This window comes from Coregonus clupeaformis, chromosome 20, assembly GCF_020615455.1.
Source record: "Coregonus clupeaformis isolate EN_2021a chromosome 20, ASM2061545v1, whole genome shotgun sequence".
NCBI classification, from domain to species: domain Eukaryota; kingdom Metazoa; phylum Chordata; class Actinopteri; order Salmoniformes; family Salmonidae; genus Coregonus; species Coregonus clupeaformis.
The window spans coordinates 14085963-14097791 of record NC_059211.1 but is presented as its reverse complement, the minus strand read 5'-3'; the positions used below and the strand labels follow the sequence as shown (position 1 = coordinate 14097791).

The following is an 11829-nucleotide window of genomic DNA, read 5'->3' as shown; positions in this document are numbered from 1 at the left end:
GATGCGGCCCGTAGGTCTGTCAGAGCATTTAGCATTGCTGTCAGAGAGACAGAGCAGGCAAAACCACAGGCGGAAGCCTCCTCTGCTCTGAATTAGCCAACAAAACGCTGCCTTCTGTAGTCAGCTGTCTCTCTCTCAGAGCTCCACCAAGGCTGCTCTAGTTAGCTGTCACTCCAGACCTGCTCCCTAATGCCTTAAACACAGCTTTCCCTGTTAAAGATCTACGCATGGACGTCTCTCAAACCACGCTGTGGTCGGGGAGTTGCGTAAAGCGCTCCAGAAAGGGCTGCTTTCACGTTATCATTACTTGAGTACAAAAAGAGAAGGGGACAATTGACAAATGCTACCACTAAGGAACTGGAAGAGTTAGCGCGCTAACACAAATGTAGCGTTATAATAGCTCGAAGCCACACAATGTATGGAATCACTTTACAAACATAATAATCACTCCTTAACATACCGTATTGTTTGGTCACAATGAATGCCACCTTCAGACACTTTTATTACCTTTTTCTCCTCCCCTCTTTAGCCCATAGAAATATAATTACTAAAACAGGTATTCCCATTCAAGTCTTAGGGTCTAGCAGCCGTATTTAGTGTATCCATGAGTGTTCCAGTTAAATTAGTGTGAGGGGCTTTTCCCATTCCAGTAATTTTATTTCAATGCTTGACGCTCTCCTTCCTTCTCTCTGTAGATTACCAAGGCAGCTTTCAGAGTTGCTTCCATTTTGGAGACTCCTACAGAATGGAGCAGTCTGTGAGTGGTGTTCACTTACCAGCGGACTCACATGGCTACACTTCCCACCAACACAACGGCTTCCACATGTCCAGCACCAGCAGTGGCTCTCCTGCAGGTGAGACCCTGGGATATATCACCTCCACTTCCTCCTTTTCATCCTCCTCTTCTAACAATTGATGTGCTTCCCTGTCATTATTCTCCATCTCACCCCTTTTCATGTAATTTATTGTTTATTCTGTCTTTTCACCTACTTCTTCACTTCCTAAACAAGAAGTATATTGTGTGTGCCTGTGTGATAAAGCAATTCATTACTTTTTAAAGACAGAATTTTAAGATATCTTGATGTAGGTTAGATCAACCATTCCACACACACACTTAAGCGTAGCATCAAAGCTTGTATCTAAGGAGTCATGGCTTCTTCTCCCCCAGGCTTCAGCTTGGCCCAGGATCTCCAGGGGCCAGGGGGGTGCCAGTTCTCCTCCAGCCCAGAGGAGAGCATCTTCTTCCAGGTGAACAGCTTCGACCGCAGCCTGAGCCAGATGTCTTCTGTCTACACAGAGACATAGAGGACCTGATGCTGCCCTATGTACCGCTATACTGGCCTCTCATGGAAGATGCATTTCAATAGTCTGAAGTGGCATCCTTTCCTTGATCTCCTTTCGAGTTTGTACTGATCTAGAGGAAACAAGCTAAGGGAAAGCAAGCCAATCGGAAGCTTCCAAACCTCTGCGTTGCTTTTTTGTTAGATCAGGGTGGATGAAAGGAAGGGGACTAGGAAAGGGAATTTTAGAGTATTGAGATAGACCCTAGAATAATAAGTTCTTCCATGGTTCCACTGGTCAATGGCCAACCTTTGTAGCTTTTTCTACTGCTCTGAAAGAACTGTCAGTCATAACTCTGTAGCACGACAGAGCTCCCTACAGCCCTGCCGAACAGATACCACATGGACTCAGATGCATCCAAATGGACACATTTCAAACTGAGACATGACCTACTCCAGAACTCCCTCCCCTTTCTCTCTCCCGCTCTGTCTCTACATCATTCAATCTACTAAAGACTGAAATGTAGACAAATATATATATACTTTTGCTGTGTTGTTTTTACAGTGGAAAAAATGACTTGTTTGCATTCCTTTATTTGTTTTTGTGTTTGTTTATTTGTTTGGATTGTCTTAAGATATTTCTGGAAAGGTAAAAGGAGGGGTGGTGGATGGTCATACATTACATATTCTGGAACACAGTCAAATCTACTTTATCATGTGTATAAATGTACAGTTTGTTTAAAGCAGTCTTTTGAATGTTTGTTATTTCCAAGTTTAAGAAATAAATACTATTACAATAAAACAAATGGTGACTTTTTCTTCTAATGGTGGTATGCACATCTAAGGAACTATCGCAGGTGCAGGGTAATGCCATGTCATAGTAAAAGAAAAATACAATTTTAATTATGGGAGCGTTCAAACAAAAAAGTATTCTTCTCATTTTCCTACGGCCCTTGCTTGGTGTTATTACATTGTTATAGCACAAAGTACATGATCCTTGCCTAATTACACGTTTCAAATAACTAAAGCACAATATATCTGCTATAATGTGAAATGTATGTGCCCAAGATATAACCAGCAGCACTACATAAAGTAGTGTATACATATGTGAATTTTCAAGTTGCAGACAAATTAGACAGTGGCAACAGTTCTACTACAGCTTGACACACTGGTAAGTGAAGCACCAACCATAGACAGACTCTGCCCTCTTCTGGGCATTCTCAAATGCTGCAAGCAGGCTTACAAACCACAATGTTTCACTTTAACAATCTGAAAAGTAATGAATGCTGTTGTATTGAGACAACCTGTAAAATATCTCCTCTACCTCATTATTTAAGTTGTATAGCACATATGTGCCAAACACAAATACCCATGCCAGTCTCTTTCCTTTCAATTAACGTGGAATAGACGTTGAATTGACGTTAGATACTACTGCACTGTTGGAGCTAGGAACACAAGCATTTCGCTACACCCGCAATAACATCTGCTAAATATGTGTATGTGACCAATAAAATTTGATTTGCCCAGCGGGAAGTAGAGACCATAGGGAATATTGTAGAATGCTTCACAAAAATAATGCATCTCCAGATAATGTATTACAAAATGTTTAAATTTGACAGTGAATTGAATTCAGGTACAGTAAGACACAGTGAGTGCATGATTGTCCATATCCTTTATGTCTTCTTGCTCTTCCTGTAGCTCTGATAGTAGAAGTTGCTGAAAAGAGCAATGAGACTGACACAGTAGGCAAACACCACAGCGTTCATGGAGTCTGGGAAGTCACACTCAGTGAAGAGGTTGTAGCCCGTGTGAGTGGTCAACAGAACAAACTGGAGCTGAAACCACAGTCAGGAGAACATTGGTTCAGGTTCAGAAAGTTTTCAGATACATTATACACTATATCCATTCATAGACGTAACATTATCTGTTTTTTACCAATTGCAAGTCTCAATACCCTAAGCTACCAAATAATCTTATTCACAAACCCAAAGGGCCAGTTTCCTGGACACAGATTAAGCCTAGTCCTGGATTAAAAAGCATGCTCAAAGAAGTTTCTCCATTGAAATAGCTTTTTCATCTACGACTAGGCTTAATCTAGGTTCAGGATACGCGCCCCAAGTGCAAGCCTACCCACTTTATGTTTAAACCCTACTAGATGTATGCAGAGCCGAAGCTAGAGCCACTAACCAGCTGTAGTGAGGTCAGATAGCGCTTCCACCATAAGTACTTCTGCATGTGAGGCCCCAGGGCAGCCAGTCCGTAGTAAGAGTACATCACGATGTGCACAAATGTGTTGAGCAGGCCGATGAAGAACGCTATGAGGAGACAGAGGAACACAAAACATCTCAACCATCTGCTGCACGGCCGCTACGTCATGAATGGAAAGGACAATTTGCTATAGCATACCATTGAGATACTATTCTGAATAGTCTGCCAGGTGATGAGAAGTGCCAACAGGGAGTTGATAACAAAATGTTATAAGATGTTAAAGATTTGCAGGTATTGAACAAATCTATGGCATTAACAAGTAGGGTCCAGAGTTTTCCTGGTCAGGACATGTGCTCAGGAAAAACTCCTGGTCTTTGTCATGCTAGACTTACATTGGCCTCCAGCCAGATACTTGACCCCTGCCCACCAATTGAAGATCATGGTGCCATGGTGATAGACATGCAGGAAGGTCAGCTGACTGTTCTTCTTCCTCAGGATGAAGAACACCTGACAATTAAGAGTTTGGAATGGGTTTAGAATGGGCTTCCAGTGTTTCACATGACTCTGATGCTAATCCTGGCCTGTGCCATATTCATTAGTGCACACTGTAGGAACAAGTTTTGGAACCGAAAACAAAATGTTTATTAAGCAGTCCCTCCCCATTTCAGTACTTTTTCCTCAGTTTGGTGCCTAGTGAATACTGTGAATATGACCTTGATTTTCAATGTACTTTACTGTGCTTTACCGTGTCAGCTAGTTCTATGACCTTGGAGAAGAAAAACCACCAGCATACTCTGGCCATCTGGTGAAGAAAGAGAGAGTCATCATCCCTTATGGTCAGGGATTTGGGACAGTCTTTATAGATGCAATGGATATGTCTTGTATGGAAGAGCAGGGATGAAAGTAAACACATCCATTTTCTCAGATAACACAGAAGCTAGAATGACATAGTGAAGTCAACACATTCCTAATGTGGAGGATGACCTCCCTGCAACAACAAAAAAACTGCCCAGTCTGACCATGTTTCGCCAAGTTATCAACATAAAGTGGTTTTGAGCAATGTAAGTAAAAAAACAGACCCGGACGTGTCTTTCAGTTGTTGAGTTGTGTTTAGTTGTTTAAGGTTCCAAACATACACTACCGGTCAAAAGTTTTAGAACACCTACTCATTCAAGGGTTTTTCTTTATTTTTTACTATTTTCTACATTGTAGAATAATAGTGAAGATATCAAAACGATGAAATAACACATATGGAATCATGTAGTAACCAAAAAGTGTTAAACAAATCAAAATATATTTTATATTTGAGATTCTTCAAATAGCCACCCTTTGCCTTGATGACAGCTTTGCACACTCTTGGCATTCTCTCAACCAGCTTCATGAGGTAGTCACCTGGAATGCATTTCAATTAACAGGTGTGCCTTCTTAAAAGTTAATTTGTGGAATTTCTTTCCTTCTTAATGCGTTTGAGCCAATCAGTTGTGTTGTGACAAGGTAGGGGGGTGTACAGAAGATAGCCCTATTTGGTAAAATACCAAGTCCATATTATGGCAAGAACAGCTCAAATAAGCAAAGAGAAACAACAATCCATCATTACTTTAAGACATGAAGGTCAGTCAATACGGAAAATCTTAAGAACTTTGAAAGTTTCTTCAAGTGCAGTCGCAAAAACCATCAAGCGCTATGATGAAACTGGCTCTCATGAGGACCGCCACAGGAATGGATGACCCAGAGTTACCTCTGCTGCAGAGGATAAGTTAATTAGAGTTACCAGCCTCAGAAATTGCAGCCCAAATAAATGCTTCACAGAGTTCAAGTAACAGACACATCTCAACATCAACTGTTCAGAGGAGACTGTGTGATCAGGCCTTTATGTTCGAATTGCTGCAAAGAAACCACTAATAAAAGGACACCAATAAGAAGAAGAGACTTGCTTGGGCCAAGAAACACGAGCAATGGACATTAGACCGGTGGAAATGTGTCCTTTGGTCTGGAGTCCAAATTTGAGATTTTTTGTTCCAACCGCTGTGTCTTTGTGAGACGCGGTGTGGGTGAACGGATAATCTCTGCATGTGTATTTCCCACCGTAAAGCATGGAGGAGGTGGTGTTATGGTGCTTTGCTGGTGACACTGTCTGTGATTTATTTAGAATTCAAGGCACACTTAATCAGCATGGCTACCACAGCGATACGCCATCCCATCTGGTTTGGGCTTAGTGGGACTATAATTTGTTTTTCAACAGGGCAATGACCTAACACACCTCCTGGCTGTGTAAGGGATATTTTACCAAGAAGGAGAGTGATGGATTGCTGCATCAGATTACCTGGCCTCCACAATTTTTTAAATATTTTATTTTATTTAACTAGGCAAGTCAATTAAGAACAAATTCTTATTTACAATGACGGCCTACACCGGCCAAACCCGGACGACGCTGGGCCAATTGTGCGCCGCCCTATGGGACTCCCAATCACGGCCTGTTGTGAAACAGCCTGGAATCGAACCATGGGGTCTGTAGTGATGCCTCAAGCACTGAGATGCAGTACCTTAGACCGCTGTGCCACTCGGGAGCCCACAATCCCCCGACCTCAACCCAATTGAGATGGTTTGGGAGTCGGACCGCAGAGTGAAGGAAAAGCAGCCAACAAGTGCTCAGCTTATGTGGGAACTTCAAGCCTGTTGGAAAAGCATTCCAGGTGAAGCTGGTTGAGAGAATGTCAAGAGTGTGCAAAGCTGTCATCAAGGCAAATGGTGGCTATTTGAAGAATCTCAAATATAAAATATATTTTGATTTGTTTAACACTTTTTTGGTTACTACGTGATTCCATATGTGTTATTTCATCGTTTTGATGTCTTCACTATTATTCTACAATGTAGAAAATAGTTTAAAAAATAAAGAAAAACCCAGGAATGAGTAGGTGTTCTAAAACTTTTGACCGGTAGTGTGTCATTTTCTTAACCCATCTAGTGACTAAATGACAGCATAGGTTTCAAGCATCATGCTAGAAAGTATTGGGTGTTAGCCTGGGAGAAGTTACAGGAGAGACGGGTGGGACGAAAGTAACACAATGTAAACTGATTACCTGGAATAAAATACAATTTAAAGCACAGGCCATTGTCTCCTCTAGTTCATATTGCTTTTATAATGTTAGCAAAATAGCAACAAGTGACTGAATGTTTGAAAATTATATGAAATCATTAGAATTATGCCTTAATCAATTGACTTGATGGATCAGCTTCTCACATAAGCTTTTATCGACAGGTTAGTGATTAAAAATATATATCTTTATGATTCTGGTGGTCAATTACCTCATGTCAAACCATGGAAATGTGATGAGCATGATGAGTTTGCCGTTTGTGAAGAGAATAAAGATGTTTATTCTATCAAGACATGAGGAGCGTACCTGATTGGTCGGGCTAAGCAATGGTGAAAAACATCTCGTACTACATTCCCATTAAAGTGAGATGAGAAACTTATGTTTCATATTATGTATTCCATTTTGGTCCGTTTAATATTATAAGGCAAAATAGTGTGGTTGCGCAACATTGCGATGTTGACGCCATGGTTCATTTTCATAAATTACGAACCTATAGCATGAATTATTCAAATCGACACAAACATGAAATTATGTCTGATAGTACGTTTGTTGAAAGTAATGAGCATTACAAACCAGAAACATGGAGATAAGACAGATATTGTGCACTCCTCGCCAGCTCCCGGCGCGCCGGCAGGTACAAAAGTAACGTTACAGTAGTTCTGTTCTATTTAATTTATACTAATTTAAATTTTTTGCAGAAGCTCTTACGCAGAGCGACTTACAGTAATGAGTGCATTCATTTTCATTCATACTGGTCCCCCGTGGGAATCGTACTCACAACCCTGGCATTGCAAGTACCGGTACTCTACCAACTGAGCCACACAGGACCACCCAAGAAATGAAATTACAGTAGCTAATGGTAGAGGACATATATAAGTTGCTAATCATAAAATATGGTGTCTCTAGCTCTATTGATCGCTGAGTAATTAGGAAAAAAACAAAAAGTGTTACTCTTGTCACAGTTCTCCCCTACTATTTTGGGGTATATAATATTTGCCAGTTAGGTCAACTATATCAGGGGTCCAACAGTGGGTGTACAATTGGGACTTTTCAGAAGCACTCTTACCCTCATTGCCAGTGGACTAGTACTGTAATCCACAGGTTGACACAGGTAACTGTAGTTAGACAGCAAGGATGTGACCAAGAACTGCAACATCAAAACACTTATAAGTCAGGTGAAACATATCATTATAACGCATAATGAGTCCCAGTTCTGTGGCACAAACACACATTTTGATGGGAGTAGGAAAAGCACACCTCATGGAACATGTAGACAGACAGGCAGACCATGGCGAAGTTGTAGACAATGAGTACAGCCTTGAGATCAACTGGTTCCCTGCGTTTCATCAGCTTGGGCCCAGCCCAGACCACACCGAGATAGAGGAGGAATATAAAGGCCACTGGCATGGGGGAGTAGACCAGTAGCCATGGGTCTGTCCTCTTATCTGAAAAATATCAAAGTAGCCCACTGTAGTAGTAATACAGTTGAACTCGGAAGTTTACATACACTTAGGTTGGAGTCATTAAAACTCGTTTTTTCAACCACTCCACAAATTTCTTGTTAACAAACTATAGTTTTGGCAAGTCAGTTGTGTCATGCATAAAGTAGATGTCCTAAGTAATTTTTCCAACAATTGTTTACAGACAGATTATTTCACTTATAATTCACTGTATCACAATTCCAGTGGGTCAGAAGTTTACATACACTAAGTTGACTGTGCCTTTAAACAGCTTGGAAAATTCCAGAAAATGATGTCATGGCTTTAGAAGCTTCTGATAGGCTAATTGACATCATTTGAGTCAATTGGAGGTGTACCTGTGGATGTATTTCAAGGCCGACCTTCAAACTCAGTGCCTCTTTGCTTGACATCATGGGAAAATCAAAAGAAATCAGCCAAGACCTCAGAAAAAAAATGGTAGACCTCCACAAGTCTGGTTCATCCTTGGGAGCAATTTCCAAACGCCTGAAGGTACCACGTTCATCTGTACAAACAATAGTACACAAGTATAAACACCGTGGGACCATGCAGCCGTCATACCGCTCAGGAAGGAGACGCGTTCTGTCTCCTAGAGATGAACGTACTTTGGTGCGAAAAGTGCAAATCAATTCCAGAACAACAGCAAAGAACCTTGTGAAGATGCTGGAGGAAACAGGTACAAAAGTATCTATATCCACAGTAAAACGAGTCCTATATTGACATAACCTGAAAGGCCGCTCAGCAAGGAAGAAGCCACTGCTCCAAAACCGCCATAAAAAAGCCAGACTATGGTTTGCAACTGCACATGGGGACAAAGATCGTACTTTTTGGAGAAATGTCCTCTGGTCTGATGAAACAAAAATATAACTGTTTGGCCATAATGACCATCATTATGTTTGGAGGAAAAAGGGGGTGCTTGCAAGCCGAAGAACACCATCCCAACCGTGAAGCACAGGGGTGGCAGCATCATGCTGTGGGGGTGCTTTGCTGAGGGACTGGTGCACGTCACACAATAGATGGCATCATGAGGAAGGAAAAGTATGTGGATATATTGAAGCAATATCTGAAGACATCAGTCAGGAAGTTAAAGCTTGGTCGCAAATGGGTCTTCCAAATGGACAATGACCCCAAGCATACTTCCAAAGTTGTGGCAAAATGGCTTAAGGACAACAAAGTCAAGGTATTGGAGTGGCCATCACAAAGCCCTGACCTCAATCCTATAGAACATTTGAGGGCAGAACTGAAAAAGCGTGTGCGAGCAAGGAGGCCTACAAACCTGACTCAGCTACACCAGCTCTGTCAGGAGGAATGGGCCAAAATTCACCCAACTTATTGTGGGAAGCTTGTGGAAGGCTACCCGAAACGTTTGACCCAAGTTAAACAATTGAAAAGCAATGCTACCAAATACTAATTGAGTGTATGTAAACTTCTGACCCACTGGGAATGTGATGAAATAAATAAAAGCTGAAATAAATCATTCTCTCTAATATTATTCTGACATTTCACATTCTTAAAATAAAGTGGTGATCCTAACTGACCTAAGACAGGGAATTTTTACTAAGATTAAATGTCAGGAATTGTGAAAAACAGAGTTTAAATGTATTTGGCTAAGGTGTATGTAAACATCCGACTTCAACTGTACATACAACTGAGTCATATTCACTAGGCACCAAACAGAAGAAAGCGGACTGAAACAAGAAGGGGCTACCTGAACTTGTCCAATAAAGAACCACTCATTTTCACTTTCCGTTGCAAGACGTGTGGCTACGGTTTGAAACGGAGTGCACTAATGAATACAACCCTGGAGATGGACTGTATTTGTAGTAGCCTATATTCTGATATCTGTTGACTGTGTGATGAGGGAGGCTAGTGACGCATGTCCTATGTGTATCAATTGCAACTAGATAATCAAATGTTCATGTCAGTCCTGTGATGTACTGTGTTCTCAGCCACAAAGCAGCAATTATGTAAGAATGGGCTGAATTCCAAGCTGTAACACACATACACCATTTAATTCACTATCCCTTCACATTATAACAGCACAATGTGACAACACTGTAGGCTTTATTTTCTCCTGATAAGACAAGCTGAAAGAAATGAGTGCCCTTTTAATTCAAATACAGTGTATAACAGTAGCCTATCATAAAGACTGTACACACATTCTGCAAATACCTCCATTCTCTAAAATCCACTGGTGCATGGACTGAACGCGTTGCCATGTTGAAGCCATTTGACACTGTTGGGACAGAAAGTTGGTCATTGATAATTAACAACAAAGGTCACTCTTTGCATAACCAAGTTGTGAAACAGACAACACAATGACCAAAGTGTAGGACTTAAACTTTCCCATTCTATATATCTTGGTCAGTCTGAGACAATTCATCGAATCACCAAATAATTTGTCAATTTCTTGCACATTAGAGAGGCACAGTATAATCTCAATGCATCTGACAGACATTCAGTGGACTTTAAACTTTGTTTTATTGTGCAATTAATGACATTGTTAGCATACATTTTATTAGGCTACTTTGCGTTTCACGCGTGCCATAAATTCATATAGTTACAAGAAAAGTTCAAAATAAACATCCATATTTGTTCATATATTTATGTTACGCTTTTCGCATGAATAAATAAAATACAGAGCTGTGCTACATGAATGAACTGCACTTACCCGACAAAAGCGTTGGACTGGTGACAGCGCGCGCTCCACACAGCATTTCGATTGGACATTGGGACAACAGCTCATATACGCCAGTATCTCAAAGTTCTTCAAGAATATGGAATTCGCAGTCCTTATCGACTGTTATACAACGGGTGGGTATAATCCTGAATGCTGATAGGTTAAAACCGTATTCCAGCCGGCGTCTATTCCACAAATTGCCACCGGCTAAATCTATCACGTTAAAAGGCATATTTACTCTGCTCCATCTAACTGCACAATCCACTGTCTCATCAGCCCAGCCAAGCAATTTATAAACGTGATCTCCACTATAAAAAGCATCTAGACATTTTCTCACATTTCTTTTAGACTAACTAAACCTTGCTGTCTGTCACTCCGACATTTGCAACGTTGTTTCAATATTCAAATTCGATCTCCTGCTCTTCCATAGTAATTAACGTGTCGGGCCGAGACATACAGGCAGGCAGCGTTTCTCAACCAGTCGAAATCATGAATCAGCTGGCATCATTTTTATGGATACAAAAAAAGGTCAATTGAAAAAAGGTAAACGAAATGCAGCTAATTTGCAGTCTTTCCAGCTTCAGTTTGAAGTGATTGTGGTACTGTAGCTGTGTTGTTGGCAAGCTCCTCTGAACAACAGTGTCCTGACGAGTGAGCACATTTTCTATGCCAGACGAAATCGCGCCACATTAGCTCATTGTTATTGATGTATCCAAATAAACGTAATTAGAAAACAGTTTAAACAAATGCAAATGCAGCTACTTTGACGTGACTGTAAATTAGCCGTAGTTGGCTAGCTAGCAAGCGAGGGATAAGAACGTTGCCAGCCAGTATGGCAATGGAACGTTTAGAACGAACGACTGGGTCGCGTCCATAGATACAGAACAAAAGACTGAACGACTGGGTCGCGTCTCTAGCAACCCTAGATTTGTGTCGGGACTATATCCTGTGGAAGGCTTAAATAACGTTTTCAATGAAAATATGTAAATCAATTTTTGAATATGTTGGTAACCTGTTGTATAAAAGTGATAATGCCGGTGGATGGAGGATATATATATATATTTCTTTTTTGTCATTTTAGCAGACGC

The 11829-nt window shown here is 40.9% G+C and overlaps 2 protein-coding genes across 2 annotated transcripts in view; one reads left to right on the top strand and one right to left on the bottom strand.

The window, feature by feature from the left end:
* The window catches only part of LOC121533740 (zinc finger protein GLIS1-like), an 86216-nt gene extending 84134 nt beyond the window's left edge, over positions 1 to 2082 (top strand). Inside the window, exons 10-11 of the mRNA XM_041839939.2 lie at positions 696 to 854; positions 1169 to 2082. Of these exons, the coding sequence (XP_041695873.2) occupies positions 696 to 854; positions 1169 to 1305 (296 nt within the window). The 3' untranslated portion in view covers positions 1306 to 2082. The remainder of the gene's footprint in view (positions 1 to 695; positions 855 to 1168) is intronic.
* A 79-nt stretch (positions 2083 to 2161) lies between these two features.
* LOC121533741 (elongation of very long chain fatty acids protein 4) lies at positions 2162 to 10837 on the bottom strand. The gene is made up of 8 exons (XM_041839940.1): positions 10733 to 10837; positions 10234 to 10297; positions 7841 to 8028; positions 7650 to 7730; positions 4234 to 4290; positions 3881 to 3995; positions 3468 to 3595; positions 2162 to 3115 (listed from the first exon to the last, which is right to left on the bottom strand). The coding sequence occupies exons 1-8, from the start codon at positions 10805 to 10807 to the stop codon at positions 2954 to 2956; spliced, it is 870 nt and encodes a 289-aa protein (XP_041695874.1). The 5' UTR covers positions 10808 to 10837; the 3' UTR covers positions 2162 to 2953.
* Positions 10838 to 11829: the final 992 nt, after the last annotated feature.